This window comes from Natator depressus, chromosome 7, assembly GCF_965152275.1.
Source record: "Natator depressus isolate rNatDep1 chromosome 7, rNatDep2.hap1, whole genome shotgun sequence".
Taxonomy (NCBI): Eukaryota; Metazoa; Chordata; order Testudines; family Cheloniidae; genus Natator; species Natator depressus.
This window is the reverse complement of record NC_134240.1, coordinates 57,084,416-57,106,758: the sequence shown is the minus strand read 5'-3', so window position 1 is coordinate 57,106,758 and position 22,343 is coordinate 57,084,416. Positions and strand designations below refer to the sequence as shown.

Here is a 22,343-nt window from a genome sequence, read left to right as displayed (position 1 = left end):
CACTTATGTCAGTTTACATTCATGGCTAGCCATTGACTCGCTCCTAATTCTCACCAATGTGAGAGTGGAATCGGGTGTCGGGGTTTTACTAAGCCTTGGTTTCCATGCTTTCTGAACTTTCTTCTATCCTGTTTGCTGTCCTAACACAGCAGTGTCTGACTAGCCTGTTGCAGTAGCCCAGGAAAGTGAATGACTAGAGATAGGCCATGAAAATCTTCACTGTAAAAAATGCACAAAAGGCAGAAGGGAAGTGAACAGCATGGGTGGTGGAACGGAGGTAATCTGAGTTTTTAAAAATATCATTACACTGAAAATTTTTAAACATGACAGCCTTCTGCAAGCTAGAGCCAGCACTGTGTGTTCTGCTTTCTGCAGGCCAAATCCTCCATTACTTCGTGCAGAGACACCCATATCCTTACATAGCAATGACAGCTACTCCACCCAATGATCTCAGGTGCTCTTAATATCCGAGGTAAGGAAAGTTTGTTTAAAAATGTGGTTTGTTGGGGGTTTTTTGTTTTGTTTTTTTTAATGAATGACATGTGGGGTCACATCTTCCCATGCAGCCAAATAGCTAAGTGGGCATTTAGGGCCACCTGGTGGCACAGGGGATGTGGAAGGGGGCATGACTGTGCTGCCCCTACACCCTAGTGATTCTTCATTGGCTTTGATATCCTTCAGATTGTAGCAGGCTGGACCAGGTCGAACAGAGCAGCTCTAAGTTTGAGAGGGCAAAGGTCTCTTAAAGCAGCCTTAGCACCTTCCTCTCCTGAGGGCCCCCACTTTAAAAAATATATTTTAAATCTGTGGAAATTTGAGCAAACTCTTGTCAGTCATTCTTGAATTCCCCAAAGCTGCCAGTGGGGAAATCAGCACAGAGTTTAAACACCACAACCCCAAACCTCTGGCAGTCCTGACAGCAGAACTGAAAAAACTTGAGCACAGAGCTGACCCCAGGGGTGGCCCAGAACTCCAGAGACCCCTGACAATCTGGAGCAGCTTGCACAATAGGCCAGACTCTGGCAACTTCTGCATAATCCTGTGATCATCATGGGAAAACAATGTGAGGGGTGGAGCTGGAGCTGGCAGTGTTGTTCGCTAACTCAGGGCGTGGATGTTGGTCTCCAGAAAGGAATGTTACTGAGACAGTTATTGACCCTGGAGAGCTGGGCACCGCTCCGGGGCATGGGAGGAACCACTCCCTTACAATCTGTCTTCCAAAGCCTTGCAATAACTGCAATTCCCCCATGGCAGCTTGAGCACGTGGTGCCTGGGCCCAGTCTCTGAAGGGGAACAGGGTCTAAAGCGGAGATCAGTCTCTCCAGGTTGGGCTGGTCTGCCTAAGTCAAGGTGGCCGAGGCTGAGGAGGTGGGAGGGCTGGGAGGAGTAGCCGCTAGTCCCTCACTAGAGGGGCCTTACAGTTCACAGTAGTCCAGTCCCTGATTTTCATTGGGCTGCCTGGCATTTTGAGAGCTGTGGGCCCATTACATTTGTATCCATCTTGCTCAGGATGGGCTGATTCCCTCCCCTTTCCCCCCCAGGAAGGCACATGTAACCAGATCTGTGTATCCCACCGAGGGATTTGGAAAAGCCCCAAAGTTTGGCCAGCTTTAGTGGGGGGAGGGAGAGCTTATGAGTCCATCACCCCGAGAGTAGGTGATAGCAATGGAATCTCCACAGGGCTACATCTAGTTGCTTTGGGCCTGGCTAACAGACCACTTCCCTCCTCATTCAGGTGCTGCTGTGATTGTCAGAGGCCCTTGAGTTCCCAGACCTTGCGACGACAGAGAGGGTGCGTCTCGTAGTGCCTTCTCCACGTGGGGCTCTGGAACGCCCTTCCCTCCTGGGTCTTCACAGCCTCAACGTAGTGAGCTTCAGTGCAAGCTGTAGGGCTCCTTTGTTTCTCCTAGGCTTTGCTGGGAGGGATGGGGCACTGGGTGGGGATTAGCTGAGGGAATTAGTGTCTTGTTTTCTTCGGGTACAGGTAGAGAGAGTCCTTTAATAATTAGAGAGCAATTGATCTGAGTGTTTTAGGTGCTCTGGGCCACACTGGTATCTTGACATTATCTGGCTGTCATTTCCATGGTGCACAAGCCCCTGGGGCTAAGGCAGGCACATTGCAAAAATCAGAAGGGGAAATTCAAACTTTAGTCAACCAAGTTTGAAAGTGAGGCTCTTAACCAGGGAAGTCCTGTTACTAAGCAACTGCATCTCTGCCAGTGAGATCATATGTACAAAAACCGGTCGAACCATGTCTTTAAGGTGTTGCCTTGTGGGGTGTATAGAAGAGGAAGGCACATATTTGTACATTTTTTGGTGCAGAGGTGCCAGTTAGACCCTGCAGCGGCCAGTGTGAATAGACCTCCAGAGAGCAGAATTTTTTTTTTCTTATTTTCTAGTGGTGAGTTTGCAGGAAACTTTTTTTTGTCTTTCCAGTTCACACATGCTCAAGACCTTTAACTTTCAAAAGATCCAACATGTAACTTCCTTTATTTACAGGAAAAAAGAATTGCTACCAAGTGTACCATGGCATGGTGGAAGGGCTGGGTAAGTAGAGGAAATATTGGCATGTGAAATTCTCTGTACATGATTTTAGAGGCGCATTGTCATGCCTCAGACAATATATAAATTCTATGTGTAGAGACAGAGTAAAATCCTTCCACTTACAAACTGACCACACCTGATGCATGACCACTCTGTGTGCGTGTGTTTGATTATGAGGAATTTGTTAAATATGTGTGCTGGTTTTTAAGCAACAGGCTAGCACTTTTATTGGCTGTTTGCTTATGAGAAGGGGTTAGGTGGGTGGAGACTTTACTGAAGGACAGCTAAGCTGAGGAAATGAGTTCTGCGTTTAGTTCTGAGAGCTGTGAACAACTTGGTCAGTCTCTTCCCTTGTAGGAGTGAGTTACATAGTCTAGGTCCAGCTCCTGCAAACATTCAACCTCCCATTGTCATCAGCCTCTCGATTGGCCACCGGGTTGATTGCTCCAGCTGTGGTGGTAGATCCTGGTCCTGGAAGGAGATGTGGTTTCAAGTAGCCATTCAAAACCTTCCATGGCAGTTGCCTATCAGTACGGGGAGCTGGACTCAATGGGGAGCCAAGATCACAATGTTCCTTTAAAGTTCACATTACTTTGAAAATGTACATTTCAAATCTGGTCCAGTGGCTGAATGGCTTTCACTGAGGCAGACCCATTCTGTACCTGAGGTCAAAGTGTGGAGGGCAGCAACTGATCAGGTGTGTAATTTAGGCCCCACTGAAATTAATGGCAAAATTCCTGTTACCTTCAGTAGGTTCAGGATTCCACCCTGAGACTTTGTACTGATTTACCAAGAGCTGGAGATAAAGAGGAGACCTAGATGATGATGATGATGATCTGGTCACTGGGAAAGCGTTTACTTCCTGAACGCAGTCACCTACCAGCCACCAGAGTTACCAGGAGCCCTGTCCACAGTCGAACGGGTCAGAAACATTTTGATGATACACTTTCATTTGTTCCATTGGAAGCCTGGCTGGCTTCCTGCCAGCTGGGCTGTCCAGCACCTTCCAGAGCCCACCTGGCAGGCTAATGGCGAGCCAGGGAGATCCAGCTCCCCAAACTATAAGGCACATGGCTCTTAGGCAACATGGGTTCTTGGAGCTTCCAGGATCTCTGGCTCTAGGGCAGCCCAACAGGCAAACTGCCCCAAAGCTGGGCAGAAAATAATTCCCTTCTGCAGAGAACTTCAGAGCTTTGGCTTTTGTTCCAAACTGGAATGAAACCAGATTCTGAAATCTCAAAATTCTCCACAGAATGGTGTTCCAGTTCTCCACCCAGCCGCATTCCAGACACCAGCGCCAAACCGTCATTATCCTGATGGGGTTTGTTTAGCTGTCTTCCATTAACTGTTTTTGTCCCAATGCTGCCTCCTCTTTGTATTGCCCGGTAGCTGGACTCTATGATTCTCATGTGATACAGATGGTGCTTTTACTCTAGCCAGTATAAAATATGGAGAACAGTGAGGGCCAGGATTCTACTTCAAGTGGGGAAAACATTTTGCTCTGGTTTTTGACTGAGAGCATTACTGGTAGAGTTGGTTTGAAAATAGACAAACCATTTCATGAAAAATTTCAAATTTGAACCCTGTGAAATGGAAACAAATGAAAGTTTCCTGTGTGGTTTTTTTTAAATATTGTCTCATTTTGCCCCCCTCCTATTTCTGAATGAAACTTTTGAAATGTCAGCATTCCTCTTCCACCCCACCCGTTTCACCACCAGGTCCAAGAAGATGAATAATGGGTGGAGGGGGGGCATGACTTTTTTTCCTTTTAGTTTTTAATTTTGCTGCTCTGTTACTCTTCCAAAATTGGAGACACTTTGAAAAATGAGAGTGGAAAGAGGAAGCAAAGCACAGAACCACGACCACTCCAAAAGCCCTGGAGATTGTTCCCCCTCCCCCACATTTTTTTTAAATGGACTAAAGTTTGAATTTTCTTTTGCTTTTTGAAAAACAAAGTGAACATTTCAATTCAAAATTTTGAAAAATGAACATTTTGTGAGAAACTTTCCATTTAAAAAAATCCAGGCAAAACCCACATTTTCCCACAGAAAACTTAGGTTTTGGACAAAATGCCACTTTTTCGTGAGAAGAAACTTTGTTTGGAAAATTGTAACTAGAGATAGTCAAGTAAAAAAGCCTAACTGAGGAGCACGTCAGGTGGAGTAGATCCCGCTGCATGCCTGTCTAATGGGGCTTGTTCGTTATGGCAGTGCTGCATATATTGACTCTTTTCAGTCAGCTACCTCTGAGGAGTCACCTGGAAACAGAAAGCCGGATGAGTCTCAGCTGGATTCCTGTCCTAACCTGATATGGCCACACCTTTCTCCCTCCCTCTGCTATGACAGCCAGAGAACACAAATAGAGGACTTGTGTGGCTGTGAGTCATGCCTGATTCCTTCTAGCCAGAACTGACTCAAATCCCTGATTGGGATTTTTTTTCATAAGGGTCATTTAAATTTGTGTGCCTTGCCCCAAGAGCCCTATAAATTAAAACTCACCTTTGCACTTCCCCAATCTCAGAGTCACAGTGCACCAACCGAGAGCATTCCCCAGGCTGCTCTAACTCACACCCAGGCTGCTAACAGTCTGCAGGGACTGAAGCCGCAGCCAACAGTGGGGCATCCCAGTCTTCCCTCCTTTCTTCATCCACATCCCCTCTGCCAGGAGCAAGGAGTGAGTGGCATGGGAGTCTCGATGTTGATTATAAGCAACAGTGTGGTGATCCTTCCGGGGTCAGGAATGCCAGCTGGACCGCCACCTTCCACTGGAAGTAAAGCACAAAGTGGCAACACCTCACTTGAGGATCTGGCCCTTCACATGGTTCCAGAAGAGTGTGAAAAGGAGGACAATGAATTTGAATTTCATGCAGTGGAGAAGTGTGAGTGGGAGGACTGGGGAGACAATGCAATCAACAGGGAGGAAGATGTTTAGCAGGGCAGCTAACTTTGGGTGCCCGTACGGGGATTGATGTAAGTATGAGGATGAGGATAAATAAAGACAAACAGGAATAAACCTAATATTCAAACTATGGGCTAAGTAAACCTAACCCTAGTTAACTAAATCTAGACAGAGGAACTCTATAGGCCCATAATATAGAAGGAAGCAAGCTTCACATACAAGAAAAACTATGCGAGTAACTCTCACTATTCCAACTGCTTCCTGTCCTAGGCTGTGTGTCAAAGGGAGCTAGATATAGTAGCAGGGACATACGCAGACAACTTTCCATCCACACAGACGTTTGCCTTTGTTTCTTTTGCATAGAGCTAGGCCACCCCAACAGCTGCTTTCAGGCAAACATAGTCAGCTGGCAGGAACCTTCGATTCATAGAGAATAAGGCCAGAAGGGACCATTATGATCATCTAGTGAGTCTGACCTCCTCCTGCGTGACATGGGTCATAAGCATTTCACCCTGTGGTTCCTGCTTAAGTATGAATCCCTTCTGCTATTACCACTGGTGCAGCCTTGGACTCCATGCCTCTTTTCCTAGAGATTTACCAAGCAGTCCAAGTTCTTCCCACACACAATCCCTCTTCTGCCCATATCCTTCCACCCCATGGCCATCTCCAAGTGAGCCTTGCCAGGTAGAAGAGCTTGAGAAAGATTCCTCCAGGAATCGCATGCCGGGTTTCTAGTGAGATTTTGCAAGGTCACCAGCATGCAGCTCTGCCCTACAGTTACTATGGGCATAGTTCCCATCTCCTACCTGGTAGGTAGAGCTAACAAAAGCTGAGTAGGGGTGACTATTGGTTCCATTAGCTCTTCATTGGAAAACGGAGTTCAGTGTTGGCAATTGCCTCTCATGGAGGAAAAAGAATGTCAATAAATGCATTTGACTAGTCAAAGAAGAATGCTGACTTCCCTTGTAAGGTTCGGGATAGGCGGGAAGGAAGATGATCTGAAAGTCTAGCAAGATACGACATGTTGCTTTCACAAAAGCAGTCTCCTAGGCCTGAGTCCAGCTGATCTGGAGACTTTGGGGTCTTCTAGATGGGAAAGTTTCACCCATTATATTGAGATGGCTATCCTATATGGACTCCTAGTCTGGCATGAGTGCCTTTTTCGGGTTTAGCGTCAACCCCTCGCAAGCAACATAAACTAACCTGAAAAGGCCCTCTTATACTGGAATAAGGCTGTCCACTGGGGGGTAATACCAGAACAACTGTACTGGTGTAAGTTCACACGTTAATTTGTATCAAAAATCTTTCCCAGGTAGACAAGGCCTAAGGCCCCAAACTATTGGGAGTTGGTGGGTAAATCCAAGCCTGTCCCCGATTAGCTGCATTAGGTGAACCCTACACTGCAAGGCTGGGTTTGGGATGTTTGCATCACAAGGTTGGGATGTATTGAAATGCTACCACTTAATAAACAGCACAGGGAGGAGAGGGCTGGCCATTTCCTTGCGGCTTGCCCAGAGACCCCCCTCTAAGTCAGGACCCCAGGCCGGGGATGGAGGAAAGAGATTCTCGCTCAAGTTTGCTAAACCTGAACGTCTCCAGTTTCATCCACCCTTGCAAAATACACTGGTTCCTCTTGCTTGGCCTGTAGCTCTCCTTTGGGATGCCACACCCTGTGAAGCCAGTCACGCCCAACTCTACCTCAATCAGGAGCCAGGCATGTGAAGCTACAGTACAGAAAAGCCCATGTTTTCAACTGGGATATGCCATGGAACGAATGAAGTTATGTATAAAACTACCCTGCATGATAACACTCTGGTTATAGCAGTAATGTAGTATCACACACAAATACTCAACTGTATTAAACTGTGTTTGTGATTTACATGGTGCTTGGAAAACTGTGTTTAAAATGGCAAGTGATCACTTTAAGATCGAAGGGTTTCTAGGTCTTGCTTGCAGGCTAGGCAGGGAAATTTGTGATCTGGGGCTTGCAGAATCAGTCTGCAAAAAGGCAGCCTAGAACAAAGTGGGGAGAGTTGTGCCTCTGTTTTAGGGAGCAGCCTGCTTTGTCTCTTTCTGTTTTGGGTTCTTGTGTGTTATCATTCTGGATTCTAAGAAATAAAGTTGTTACATTGCATCCTTTCCAGCAAGAGTATTTTGCATGTTTATCTAACTTGTGCGTGTATACGCCATGAACATAACAAGATACCACCTTTCAGGGCAACAGAAAAGTCCAGTTTCGATAGTCAGGTCTTTCTGCTGGGACTGCCATTAAGGAGTTAATCAGCACCTATTGCAATAGTGTAATCTGTGCTCTAAGTCCACCGGGACCTGGACTGAGCCCCATCAAACTAATTTCACATGGGATGCATAGTTGCCTTTTCTTACAGCGTGATGAAGATGGCAGCTCAGTGAAAGGCGCCCTGAGCTTTGACCCCACACCCGATGCCCAAGTACTGTATAAAGCCATGAAAGGACTCGGTGAGTTGACTCTATCTATTACCAGCCATGTTTTTAAAACATTCTACACTTCGGTTATAGCATTAGCACAATTCCCTACAGAAAACCACAGCCATTTGTGCCATCACATGGGAATTCAGAATCCAAGCTGCTCCAAAATGTTCCTAAATCCCCTCCTTGTGAGGACAGTGAGTTTGGGAAGGTTGGATGGGCAATACCCTTGGGAGTTTGACATGTCTTGCCTTATTCTCCTGCACAGCGTGTTTACATCCTATTATCGTTTGTTTCCAGGGACAGATGAACAGGCTATAATCGATGTCCTCACCACAAGGAGGAGCGCACAGCGTCAACAGATTGCCAGATCGTTCAAGGAACAGTTTGGACAGGTTATCCAGAGAAAGGACATGTTTGATCAATTTTCTCTTTGCACTGCATGATGCTTTTCCTGAGAAGGGAGGTGTCAGAGACCATGGGAGCACTGCCCTCTGCTGGACGGAATGTCAGATGTTGTGTGTTTGTGTCACCCATTGGTCTATTGGCACTGGTGTTGTAGCTGTGTTGGTCCCAGGATATTAGAGAAACAAGGTGGGACTGGTAATATCTTTTATTGGACCAACTTCTGTTGGCAATAGGGACAAGCTTCCAAGCTTACACAGACCTTTTGTCTCTCCCCAGTAGAAGCTGGTCCAATAAGATATTCCCTCACTCACCTTGTCTCTCTCTAGGTATTTTATGGAAGGGTACAGAGGTTCTGGGCACTGACCGTACTACAACAGTGCAAGTCTACCTTCTTAATGGAGGTCTGTGTTCTTGGGACCCAAGGTTCTATCTACTGCACGGATGCAGTATAATTAATGACCATGATGTTCTGCAGCATCCAGATTTCTTGTCCAACACCAATCCCCGGATTTATTACCAGGCCTGGGCTGGCCAGGGCATGTGTGCGTGAAGAGCAGAGCCAGTTGGAAAGCCACAAACTTCCCTATGGGAAATATCAAGGATTTGGGTTTGTGGAAGGGTTGTGGGGATGAATTCTATAATGTTTGTGAAGTGCCCAGATATTGCTGTTATTGGAGGAGGCACTACAGAAATACCTAGACACAGTCCACTCATAAGGGTGGCCTCCTGATCAGCCCCATAGGTGCTTGTATAATAAGCCAGTCAACATGACACTGTGCATCAGCTTTATCGCTGTAGCTCATCATGGGGGTTACAAATGGAGATTCAGGGAAAGTGACATGCAACGCAGTGAGCATTGGATGCACTCTTCCCTTAATTAGATCTTTCGTCTTTAGCAGGATCTTATTGCCAGCTTGAAGTCTGAACTGAGTGGCAAGTTTGAGAGGCTCATCATAGCCCTTATGTACCCACCATTCAAATATGATGCCAAGGAATTACATGATGCCCTGAAGGTAAATCAATGACATGCTGCTTATTAAGTGGTAGTAGGAACACTGTGTTAATTTCCTGTGCTAATACAAGTGCTTAGTAGCTGAACTGGATGAACCCTTTCTACTGTATTGTTTCTCAGCAGGCCAATGTTTATAGCAAATATTTGGCTGGATAAGCTATTACAGCACGTCTTTGGTGGAAAGGGCACCCTTTAAAATATTATTTATGCCTTTGACTTGAGGTCAACAGCAGAACTGTGCAAAACTCCGTATTTCTGGTGAAGAATGATTGAAAAATACAGATCTCTATTGCCACTTCTTGCTCTATAAAATTCACAAGTTCCTCTTCTTTCTGCCCAGACAGCCACAGCTCTCATCTAGGCCCTTCTCTGCTGTCTTGTCAACTGTAACCTCCTCTTCTCTTGGGCCTCCCCAACAATGTCAGGTCCCCACAAAACACAGCTTCTAAGATCATCATCCTCACCTTCAATGACCACATCACCACCTTCTTTGAATCCCTCCAAAGGCTCAAGTTCTAAGTCCTTTTCATCCCCTTCCAGGCCCATCACATACGAATGGATATACTGGGTCACACAAAGGTCCATCTAACCCAGTATACTGTCTTTCAACAGTGGCCAATGCCAGGTGCCCCAGAGGGAATGAACAGAGCAGGCAATCATCGAGTGATCCATCCCCTGTCACCCATTCCCAGCTTCTGGCAAACAGAAGCTAGGGACACCATCCCTGTCTGTCCTGGCTAGTAGCCATTGATGGGCCTATCCTCCATGAACTTATCCAGTTCTTTTTTGAACCCTGTTATAGTCTTGGCCTTCACAACATCCTCTGGCAAAGAGTTCCACAGGTTGACTGTGTGTTGTATGAAAAAAATACTTTCTTTTGTTTTGTTTTAAACCTGCTGCCTGTTATTTTCGTTTGGTGACCCCTAGTTCTTGTGTTTTGTGAAGGGGTAAATAACACTTCCTTATTCACTTTCTCCACACCAGTCATGATTTTATAGACCTCTATCATATCCCCCCTTAGCTGTCACTTTTCCAAGCTGAAAAGTCGCAGTCTTATTAATCTCTCCTCATATGGAAGCCGTTCCATACTCCTGATCATTTTTGTTGCCCTTTTCTGAACCTTTTCCAATTCCAATATATCTTTTTTTGAGATGGGGTGACCACATCTGCTTGCAGCAGTCAAGCTGTGGGCGTACCTTGGATTTATATAGAGACAAAGTGGAATTTTCTGTCTTCTTATCTATCCCTTTCTTAATGAGTCCCAATATTCTGTTCACTTTTTTGACTGTTGCTGCACATTGAGTGGATGTTTTCAGAGAACTATCTGCAATGACTCCATGATCTCTTTATTGAGCGATAACAGCTAATTTAAGACCCCATCATTTTATATGTATAGTTGGAATTGTGTTTTCCAGTGTGCATTACTTTGCATTTATCCACATTGAATTTCATCTGCCATTTTGTTGCCAAGTCACCCAGTTTTGTGAGATCCCTTTGTAATTCTTCGCAGTCTGCTTGGGACTCTCAGCACATCCCCTCCCTGCTTGTCCCATTGTCTACTGCAGCCTACTCATCAAATTTGCTCTGCAAGGGAGGCCATCCTCAGCTGCTCATTCATCAGTTTCTAACACCAACATCCCTGCACCTCCTCTCAACCTGCCCTTTGTGCATGGGATGCCCTCCTTGGACCAACCCATAAGGCTACTCCCCTCTCCTCTTTCAAATCCCTAACCTCTGACATGAAGCCCATAAGAAATCAGCCAGTGATGGTGGCTGGAGGGGCAGGATGGGCTGATGTCTTCTTCCGGATACGAAGAGTTTGGTATGGGATGTTTGCATCCCAAGGTTGTGATGTGGGATTTTATTTCTCTACTTCTAATTATTTGCAAAATTACAAGTGGAGAGAAGCTTATGAAAATTGTATGTAGATGGATAGATTTGATTGCATCATTCTCCTCACACCCTTCTAATGCCACTTGTCACTGAAAGCCTTGATGAATGCATTGTACATGGGCAGAGCCCCATAAAATCAACCTCAACTCTAGGATTGCTCAGAGGAGGAGTGAGCCTTAGCAAACAAATCTGTACTGAAACTGAACAAGGTGAATGTGGTTCCAGGTTTCACCGTGACAATTTATCACAGCTCGGCACACAGCCTATGACAACCCTCAGACACTTGAGGGCTATTTTTCTAAAGATAGCTTTAATTGCATGGCAAAGTATTTTCTCCCACTCTTTTTTCCTTTTTCCTCTTAAAGGGTCTAGGAACAAGCGAAGGTGTCATTATAGAGATCCTGGCATCACGGACAAAAGTGCAAATTAAAGAAATAATCAAAGCTTACAAAGAAGGTAAAGCAGCTTACACTACACTGTGTGTGACGGAAGCACTGTGAGGGGGTTTCGTGGCAATTGAATGAACTGCTAACATATTCCATAGTAAGGCGGGATCTTCAAAAGAGCTTGGTGTTGGCTTCCCAATGGAGTCAACGGGAGTTGGGCCAACTCTGGCTGCTTCTGAAAAAATCCCACCTTTAAATGTCCCATCTAGTAACGGGCAAACCTCAAAGGTGTCATGGGTTTAGTTCATGTGGGTAGCAAGCAAACCAATGTTGGTGTAATGGAATCTTCCTGTCTATGGAGCTGTATTTGTTCACCGGGTTTTGCTTTACTGGGACATGCCCCAGTTGGGACTCTGTCAAATTTATGTCCAGGCCCATCCTTTAATCCCTTCAAGGCTCCAGGGCAGCATTTGGCCTTGAGAGAGGGTTTCAGAAAATAAGGCCCAGATTCTATAAGGTACTTAATTAAATACATGCTTGGCTTTTGAGCATATGCTTGGCCCCTTGACTTAATATTAGAAACCCTGCTGACGCATGTTCCTGAGTCGGGGCTAAGTGAGCTGCTCACAGCCATGTGTTTCCCTCAGGTTACCTTCTTGGGGCCTGCCAAGCATTCATTTGGTTCTGGAAGGCATGGTGACACCTCAGTCATTCACTGTGCCTTTCAGTGAACACGTCACCCCCGCCTCTTCTTGGTCCTCTTTCCCTTGCAGAGTATGGTTCTAACCTGGAAGAGGACATCAGATCGGACACAAGTGGCTACTTCGAGCAGATATTGGTTTGCCTCCTTCAGGTAGGGTTGTGATGAAAGAATGGGGATCCAGGACTCTTCATCTCCCCTTCTTCTGATTGGGACTAGCAGTGAGTACAAGCCTCTTATCGCAAGCCCACCTGCTGCAGGTAGCCATCAGAATTATGAGATAAATCACCCGCACAGAGAGACCCCTTGAACTAGATCTCTGCTTTAAAAGCTGATGCAGAGTCGAGAGTTCCTTTAGGCACTAGTAGTTAGCCTCCAAAACTGTTTCTGTGAGCTCCGCCACTGGGGGCACCATCCTATACACCATCCATTCCTATACAGCAACCTGGGCATTGCCCTCCAGCTAGTTTCAAAAGTGATGTACCCCAATTGCATTGTGCCCCCTTTCTATACCCTGCCCCACAATCTTCAGAGAGCATCTCCATGCGTCAGAATTACTGACCTGAGTTAAGCAATAGCAACTGATCGGCTAAAACCACTCATATGATGAGGCGCCAATCACCAGCAAGGATTTTTCTCTTGTATTGTATGTCACAATAAGGCTTATCTACCTGGCAAGGATGAAGGGCTGGGAGGATGAATTCATCCGTCTGTAAAGTGCTTTGAGATCCTCATGCGGGCAACACTGTAGGAAAGCAAATAACCGTGTTTCCATTGTACCTTCCTAGGGCGAGAGGGATGATCCAAGATGCTATATGGATTCAGCGACGGTGCTTCAGGACGCACAGGTATTTCTATAAAGTGACCGGTCCTTTACCATAGCACTGATTCTTAGGGTGTGACCTGAAGGCCCTCGGTAGGGAATGGAATTACTCACCCTGCTGTAACAATTAGCTACTATCCCAGTTTAAACAAAGGCAAGGGTTGTGGTGTGAAAGGGTCTAGCTTGCCTGGCAGCAAGTGGCATGGTAAAATCGGTTATCCAAGCAATACAAGCAGTGCCCCAGCACACATCCAGCGGGAGCGGAAATGCTGCTTTGCACCAAGCCACATGAACCCCTCCCCTGTGAGATCCATGCCTCGAACGTCACTGGGAGCTGTAACCAATGTGTTTCAATCACAGGCTCTTTACGCTGCTGGGGAGAAGATACGGGGCACCGATGAGATCCAATTCATCACCATCCTGTGCACCAGGAGCGCCACCCACTTGCTGAGAGGTACAGAGCAGGGGGATGTATTTTCACACACAGCAGCAGCTTCCAAAATGAAAAAGCATCCCCCACAGAAAGCAGATGCAAGGACGCCCAGGCCAACCGGGACACCCAAAGTTAGGCAGCTAAATCTACATTTAAGCACCTGAATACGTGCCCTGACTTTTTTTTCCCAAGGTGTTGAGCATCCAGAAGCTCCCATTCGCTTTGGTGGGAGATCTGAGCATTCAACACATCTGCAAATCAGTCCATTTACTGAAGAGTTCAGATACCATAGAGACTGGTGTGTTAGACAAAGATGGCTGGAGAGAAAGACCAGGTGGGTGAGGTAATATCTTTCATTGGATCAACTTCTGGTGGAAGGCACAAGTTTTTGAGTTTCATAGAGTTCTTCCTCAGATCTGAAGATGGTAATCGTCGTGTCACCTTCTCCAGACCTGAGGAAGAGCTTTGTGATGCTCAAAAGCTTCTCCCTTCCACCAACAGAAGTTGGTCCAATAAAAGATATCACCTCAGTGAGAGACAGAGAGAGTGTCACTTTCTAAAATGCATTACAACATGCTGTTCATACTTGTGGCATGGTTTTATGTTGAAGAATCACAACACACCCAGGTAGAATCCCTGCACCATGCTCCTAAGAACATGATAGATATCAGTGACAGAAGGAACTACGACATCAGACCGTCCCATGAGCTGCATAGAGCCGCCAATGACCACAGACTGTTCAGCCAAACAGGCTTTGTTACGTTGGCTGTCGTGCCCGTGTTCACAATAGGCCAGTCACCTGGTGCGAAGTCAGACCATGTGCCTGCAGCAGGTGAACCTGAACTTTGCTTCTGTGGCCTCTTGCTAGGAATCTGAGGCCAGCTCCCCCTTACATTTCCAAATGTAACCTCACAGAATCAGTTCAGTATTGCTGACCTCGAGAGATCAAAAATCATGAGGCAGACCCCCCCCCCCAAATCATGCGTTTTAAAAAATGTTGATCAAAGAAGGGCTGGAGGGTAAATAGTTTGAGATCCACTCACCTAATTAAATGTGTCATGATTCACATGCACACATTGCACTTATATTACTTTTTAAGGTCATATTAAAGAACATTGATAGAGGTTTAATCATTCAAATAAGTGATCATGTCACAGTAAAAACAATATGGGTTTGGTTTAGCCTTTTGCAAGAAGCAGCTCTTCTCTGATTTCCCCCCACCGCTCTGAGAGCGGAGTAATGGTATCTATTTAAAATTCAGTTCATTTCAACTCTGTTCCAGCTAAACTTATTTCTGATACAGGCCTGAGCTGAGAAGGTCATCTCCAATCTGTTAGTGTCTTTTACCGTAGTATCTAAGCACTGAGGTTAGAGGAGATAAGCTTGAACGCTGCCCAGATTTATATTTGAAGCTCACTGTGTTACATAGAACCATAGGGTTAGAAGGGACTGTAAGGGTCATCTAGTCTCATCCCTGCCAAGATGCAGGATTTGTTGCATCTCAACCATCCAAGACAGATGGCTAGCCAGCCTTGTTTTGAAACTCTCCAGTGAAGGCGATTCCATGACTTCCCTAATACACAGGTCTTCTTTAACTGCTAGCTCTGTGTGCAGGTCTAGAAGTCAAACTTGAGGCTTAATAATTCCTCACTTGCAGTGTCTACACTCTACCTAGAGAGAAAACAAATCTTCACTGCTGTGGTTCAATATGAACTTTCTACAGGAATCTGAGTAAATCCAAAGATCTTGGAATTTACCTCTGTATTTTTGCTTATGGTTTTCTCACTTAGTGGTTTTTCTTTTTGCAAGGAGGAAAACAAGAAATTCGAGCTTCCCCTGGTGTTTTTCCCCCCATCCAAAAACTGAAGGGCCACGAGCAGCTCAGATCTTGTTAGTTTAGTTTTACTTCAGCTCCCTGAGCCAGTGACAGCAGCAAACACAAAACTGAATGCTAGAGCCATGCAGACCCCTCTGGAACCAGATATAGATCAATAGTCAAACACAGGGATTAAGGGCCAGATTTCCAAATGAACATGCAATGAGCGAACCTGTACTTCCAAATGTAAGCCAGTAATTACGTACACCAGTGCCCATCTTCGTGCATACTTACCCATCATATGCACAAACAGATACTTACTTGTGTTTGTGTGGTGCCAGTATTTTTGTGTTTCACATTTTTTGAACCTCACCTGAAGTCAATGGGAATCAGGCCATCCACTTCTGTGGGCTTTGGGTCAGGCCCCTCAGAAACGCAATCAGTGGAAAAAAGGCACAAAATGCCTGGGGAATTGTTTGGCCTGGATTTAAAAGTCCTTCATTTGTTGTTTCCCACAGTCTTTGATGAATACCAGAAGCTCGCCAGTAAAAGTCTAGAAGACAGCATCCAAAGTGAAACCCACGGCTCACTAGAAGATGCCATGCTGGCTATTGGTAAGGGACACCGGACTCCCTTACTTTTGTCTACGCTTCTCTTCTACTGCGGTAGTGGGCTAAGCACATCCATCCCATAATACCAGCGCACTTCTTAGCTGCCATGATCTCATGGGGAGGTTTAGGGAAGACGATAGGGAATTGAATTACTATAATCTGCTGTCCCTAGGTTAGACTGATCCTGGGCACTAACTGAATGTTTTCCTGTGTCTAGTGAAATGCACAAAGAACATCCACAGTTACTTTGCAGAGCGGCTGTACCATGCCTTGAAGGTAAGACTGTTCTAGCTCAGGCTGTTCAGAGCGGGCCTACTTCTCCTCTCACTTCAGTCCGAAGCGCTGAAGGGGCAGTGGGGTAAAACTGGTGCAAGTGAGAGGAGAGTCCGGCCCAGCCCCTTTGGAAGAAGAGGGACATGTAGAGTTAAAGTCCTGAAGGAGCTTGCTTCTGTGGAGTTGAGACTGCCACAAAGAGTCCAGTTCTACCCTCAGCTACATAAGTGCAACCCCCACAGAGGTCATCGGATTTGCACTGGGTATAAATTAGGGCTGGGTTTTGTCCCTAGTGGTGGTTGAATTGTTCTGGTACCAATAAGTTTCCTGTTTTTTTAGGATGCATTTTTCTCAGTGACATTAAAATAAACAAAAGAAGTCCAGGGGGAAGTACATGGAAATCCCTAAAGCCTTTGGGGCTGAATGTGTCAGTGCTAATGGGGATCTTTAGCCCACTGAGCATAGATGTAACAAAGAAATGTGGGGCCTATGCAGTCTCCTTCCCTGGAAGACTGCAAATGAGAGACGCTTCCCCCAAGTGTTTTGCAACTGATAAATATCCCCTTCTTAAGGGTAAAGGACTAAATGGATTGGCTGGAGTCCTGGGCAGATGCTCTGTAAAGCTATCACGCTTAGCTGTGCTGTATGCACCAATAAACCTCCGTTCCTGCTTGCAACCCTGCAGGTGTTTGCTCCAGAGTTTTTCATGCACAAAGATTGGCAGTCACACCAAACTGCAGGATGGGTTTTGTCACATGAATAGTGAGGCACCAGGATGAGAGGCAGAGATGTGCTAAGTTCATTCCCAGCAGCATCTGAAACCTGGTCTCTTCCATCTTGGACCAATTTGCAAACACTAAATCTGCTTTCTCTTCTCCCCACCCCCCTCCCCCAAAAGAGAGAAAATTAGATCATGCCAACACTCGGTGGCACTGCCAAAGTGATAAATGTGTCATTGCAGGGGGCAGGCACTTGTGATGGGACCCTCATAAGGATCATCGTTTCCAGGAGTGAAATTGACTTAAATCTCATCAAGGCTGAGTTCTTAAAGATTGCAGGCAAATCCCTCTCCACCATGATTCTGGTAAGCAGTAGCTTTGTTGTTATGAATCACTGACATGCCTTTCTGATACATCCATCACCGTGGTGTCTGACGACTGGATGAAGGACTACCCCCCCAAGTAAGATTGTGAGTCTCCCCCGTCCATAAGTCCTCTGAAAAGAGTCAAAGTCTGGAGGGAGTTGGGGATCCTTCCTTGCCCATTAGGGAAACACCTGGCTGAGCAGGTGAGCCATGGAATGTCAGCTGCAGGTGACAGGACTTGTGCTCAGACTAGTTGCTGATGGAAGCTGGTTCTACTGCCATAGGCTCTGCACCAACCAAGCTCTGCTCCCACGTGCTTTGAGCTCTGCCCGCTGAAGCATCATGGTGGAACACAGTCGCCGTCCGCTGTCCTAGCTCCCTTCCCAGCCCGTGTGATTCAGCACACATTGCCCATTCTGCCCTAGTCCCTCTGTCAAGCTGAACGCCACCAGCAGGCCTAGCAGAGCACTTTGGAGCCAGCAGGGGCAAGACAGTCACCCATTTCATCTCTGAGGTTTTGCAGCCAGAGGATGGAGCCAAGCGCAGGGTTTTGCAGAGGGCCGTGGCCCTGTTTGGGTTGGTCAGAAATGTTGCAGGCAGAGCTTTCTGCCTGTCCTCTCCCACGCAGAGCCAAGGGGCATGAAAATCTCTTGGACCAACTCCTCCAGGGGGGAACATCCATGTTGTTCTGTCACAGATCCTAGTGAGCACCCCGTCCAGCCACTCTCTAGGGCTGCAGTGAAGGGAATGCCAGGCTCTGGATTGCCCAGAGTTTTAAGCCCCTGGAGCCTAAATAGCGTCCAGCCATTGCCCTGATGCTGGGTTCCCTAGGCACACTCTCGGGACACAGATCTTCTCTCTGGCACCTCCTGTGGGGAGCTGGAACCCGCTGTCCTGTTCCTAGCCCCTGGGTACAATGGTGACTCCTCAGACTCCAGTGTGTTTGAACGCGCCCTGTCCCAGAACTCCACCCCAGAGGTGTTTGGCTTAACTCACTCAGAGGCACACGGCAGCTGTGAACATACACTTTGCACAGTCTAACGCATTGACACTCTTCTCCTTAATCATGTAAAGCACAAGAGGGCACAGATCATATAAAACAATAAACACCAGATGCCGGTCCCTGCCTGTTTCCTCTCCGCTCTAGGGTTTTCTTTGGGCTGGGGGAGAGACTCTTGCATTGTCCAGAGGCCTTTTGGGTGGACTGGAGGAAAAATGGCTACAGTGAGTTACAACTGCCGGGGATCTGGCCCATATACTGTGTGTGAGAGATCTAGAAACTGAACATTTTCCAACCCCCTGTCCCCCCACGGAATACTTTGGAGTTGGATTTTTTTTTTTTTTTTTTGGTTTCCAAGCTGGTTGCTCATCCCTAGTAAAAAGCCACATTCTACAGTGGGTTGAAATCCCAGCTTTCTCCCATTCTATCATTCAGGGTTGTTCCCTTCCCCTGTGCAAATGGCACAGAGGCCCCTGTATGAGCAGTCCCCTGGGAAATCTTTCTGTAATTAAGGCCCCTTCTTCTAATCTACATTGTCAGTATCTGTCATGTTGATTAATGATCGGTCGTCGATGGTCCTGACTGAATAATAATTCCTGTTGAAACATTGCGGAAGGTCCCCCAAAATATCCCGAGAGGATGAAATGAGCATCTCATCACTTTCTCGTTAACACTCCCCTCAACAGAGACTGAGAGATTTGTCTGTTTCCTAAAAACTTGACTTACAAAGCACATTAACCAAGGAAGAGTTCTACACTGCCAGCGATTGGGGGGCATTAAAACTTTGGTGGTGCAAGGTGATAATCAGTGACGGACGTAGATTGAGCAGCCAGCCAGACCATTTTAAGGATGCTCTGTAGGCCCTTGATCCGTAAGCAGCAATACTCTATGCCCCTTTGGGAGTTGCGGCAATGATGATACCAATTTGATGCTTCACAGCTAAGTGCTCCACTCATTCTTCGCCAGTGAGTGGGGAGAATGGTGCGTAAATGCTCAGGCAGTTTGAACCTTGAGTACAACTGGCTTGAGTCTACTTTACTTTTCATTTACATGATTTTTTTTTTACTCCTGAGTTACTCCATTGACTTAGTGGAGTTAGTCCTGATTGGTTGCAAACCAGTCTAAGTGAGAGGAGAATTGGGCTCAATATATTACACTGAGGGGAAACCCTATTAGGCCTGTTTCTCCTCTCACTTACAACGGGGTGTAAATCAGGAATAAATCCATTGAAGTCAATGTAGTCTGTCTTTCTCAAAGTCCCTGTCAGATGTGAGTGCATTCTATGGGGCTAGAATGCTAGCACGGTCCTCCACCTTCCATTCTATTTTTGCTCTTCCCTCTGTCAGGAGGACACGAGTGGTGATTACAAGACAGCCTTGCTGAATCTCTGTGGCAGTGATAAATGAAGAAATCTGAAGGGAAAAGGCAAGATGTTGAAATGGAGGCACGGAAACCGTTGGCAATGAATAAGTGTCTGGGAATGGATGTCTAGAAAATCCCTAGCACTGAATAAATAGAAAATGGAAAATCTGCTTTAGAGGCTAAGATTTTTAAAGGAATCTATGTGATCTGGGTACCCAACAAAGAGCTGCTCAGGAATTTTTCAACAAATCATTTTTTCCACAGGAAAAGGCCAATTTGTCAAAGTTGAAACAGTTCACAAAACAGTGCCCGTTTCAATTCGATAATTTTTTAATTTCAGAATGATCAAAACATCCCAGTTTGACACTTTCTGAACAAAAGTTCTGGCGTTTTGGCTTGAAATTGCTTTTTTGTTCATTTTGAAATTGGAGTAAATTTTGCCTCAAAAAAAGGTTTGAAATCAAAATGAAACATCTTGGAAGGCTTCAGCGGGGCTGCTCCCAGGAATAAGGGGTGCAGGAGTGGGTGGGTGCTGAACTCATCGTTACAAAACCAATGGAGCTAATTCCTCCCTTGCTGACACCAATGGAAGCCAGGATAACTCAGCTGAAGACAAGGGAGTTACATCCAACTAGTGCGAGATCAGAACTGGGCCCGATATGTTTCCTGTGAACCCACGTTTAGCCACGTTCTGGTCTCAGTGGGCCTGATTCTGCTCCCGCGTACGGAATCGCTCCATTTATCTCGGTGAAGTTCTTCTGCCTTTACTCTGCTGTGACCGAGAGCACAAAATGTGGCTCAGGAGCCAGAGAGTGGCGCAGGGAGAACAAGATGAAATGTTCCTGCAAACTCTGTTCTGCTCTGACCAGCAGTTCACCCCTCGGCTCCTTCCTTGTTCCAAGCAGGCAAATTAAATGCATAATTACCACAAGCCATTATGTGCAACCTGGTGATTTTTCTGATGGGGCAGAGGAATCTGCCTGCGGAAGCCAGTCTCCCTTTTTTGCGCGCCTGAAATTAACAAGGATATGTGTATTTAGGATGGGGTGTTCAAAGAGTCCTAGATCCCCTTGAGCTGGGCCTCCAACTCCCTTAGGAGCCTTTGGTGATGCCATCCTGATACATGACCCTTCCCCCACCCGGACATCCCCAAGGTGGTTGTGCTTGAAGATATTCACGTAAGTCACATGGACTGCAATGAATCATCACAGTCTCCCTCATTGTAAGGTTTCCATCTAGTTTTACAAGAGGAGAGTCAGGAGGATAGGAGGATGTGCCCCCAGCCAGGATGACAACCCCACTTCCTCAGGAAGCTCAGCACCACCTCCAAGCTGTGTGAGCATCGTGTGACTTGCAATCCACACTACGCACCATTGGAGCGTGAGCGATCACACAGGTGTTTCAACCTGTCGGGTGGGGGGCAGGGAAGGTCCTCATGACCTGCCAGCCCGCTGCAGCTGTGGCAACATGTCTCTCCTCCGCAGATATTTCCCTTCCTTGGGGGAAACACTGTGGTAGGAGATCCGTGGGTTTGTGTTCACCCTTTGTGTCATGGGAATGCCTGAGGGGTTTGCCAGCTGGCAGGGATTAGAAGTCAGGGCTTGCTTTCAGGGGGATGCGTGGAAAAATCTAGAAGGGGTGTGGATGCAGAAATGTTACCCAGCCCTTGTAGGCGTCTCAGTGTGAAACTTTTCCTACCCCGTGGCAACAGGGAAATGAAGAGGTTACACAACTCTACCATTAGTATATAGCAGTTGGTAACCCATCGCTTCTACTCTGCTCTCCTGGTCTAGAGGTCAGAGGTTGCGGTGGTAGCCGGGGGGGGGGGGGGTGTTAGACCAAGAGCCCTGTGCTCTAGCCCTCACTTTGCCACTGACTCATATTGTGACCCATGTTACTGCTCTGTGCCTCAGTTTCCCCATTTGTTCAAGGGTGGTAATTACACTTATGGGTGCTGTGGGACCGAACTCCTCTCTGTAGAGTTCTGTGATATGCTCAGGGGCAGGAGAAGCTCTTCTGAGGTGTAGGGCAAAGCAGTGCAAGTCAGACTGTGCCATCATGGTTCATGCCCTATGGTATTCCGCCACGGGGTGGGGGGGGGAGGAGAGACAAAGAACCAAACAAATGCGAACAGGGCCCTGCATCAACGCCGTGCTTGCCGGACGCAGGTGAATGGGGCTGTTCCACCAGAGGCACTTTCCCCTGCTGATAAACAAGCAGGGGCTGGGGGCCACTTACCAGCACGAGATCATGGCTGTGCAACTGGTACAGAGGAGCTCATCTCTTCCCATTTGTGTGGCCGGTTGGCATCTTCTCCAATGGCCACCTGCACTGTCGGGGTCACATCTGTCTAGCGCACCCCTCTGTGCTCCAGCTGGGATCAGCACCAGTGGTCCCAGCCGTGCTCCGCTCCTGGACTGCTCAATGTATTCACTCCATTAAAGTAAGCAAAGCAAGGACAATCTCATCTCTCCCCCCCGCAGTGGGTGCCAAATCAGGGAGGGCAAGAGTGGGGCTTGGAGTACACACCTCTGCAGGACAGGGGAGTGAGAACCCCCCCCCTCCAGCAGGATGGGGTGGAGAATGAGTGAAAGCTTGGCTTCAGCCCCCCCTGCTTGCTGGCCATGCAGGGCCTGTCTTAATTTGTCCCTG

The 22,343-nt window shown here is 46.8% G+C and overlaps 1 protein-coding gene across 4 annotated transcripts; it reads left to right on the top strand.

Moving 5' to 3' along the window:
- Window positions 1-428: 428 nt before the first annotated feature.
- On the top strand, window positions 429-20,593 carry ANXA8L1 (annexin A8 like 1). 4 transcript variants are annotated; one of them, XM_074959901.1, is made up of 14 exons: window positions 429-472; window positions 1,736-1,792; window positions 2,500-2,547; window positions 7,830-7,920; window positions 8,191-8,285; window positions 9,195-9,311; window positions 11,569-11,659; window positions 12,363-12,442; window positions 13,078-13,137; window positions 13,473-13,566; window positions 15,880-15,975; window positions 16,190-16,248; window positions 17,207-17,329; window positions 19,676-20,593. In XM_074959901.1, the coding sequence occupies exons 3-14, from the start codon at window positions 2,527-2,529 to the stop codon at window positions 19,733-19,735; spliced, it is 987 nt and encodes a 328-aa protein (XP_074816002.1). In that variant the 5' UTR covers window positions 429-472; window positions 1,736-1,792; window positions 2,500-2,526; the 3' UTR covers window positions 19,736-20,593. The 4 variants fall into 4 exon arrangements, with proteins under 4 accessions (XP_074816002.1, XP_074816001.1, XP_074816003.1 ...); XM_074959900.1 differs by lacking the exons at window positions 429-472; window positions 1,736-1,792 and adding an exon at window positions 2,060-2,401; XM_074959902.1 differs by lacking the exons at window positions 429-472; window positions 1,736-1,792 and having other exon boundaries at window positions 2,467-2,547; window positions 9,198-9,311.
- Window positions 20,594-22,343: the final 1,750 nt, after the last annotated feature.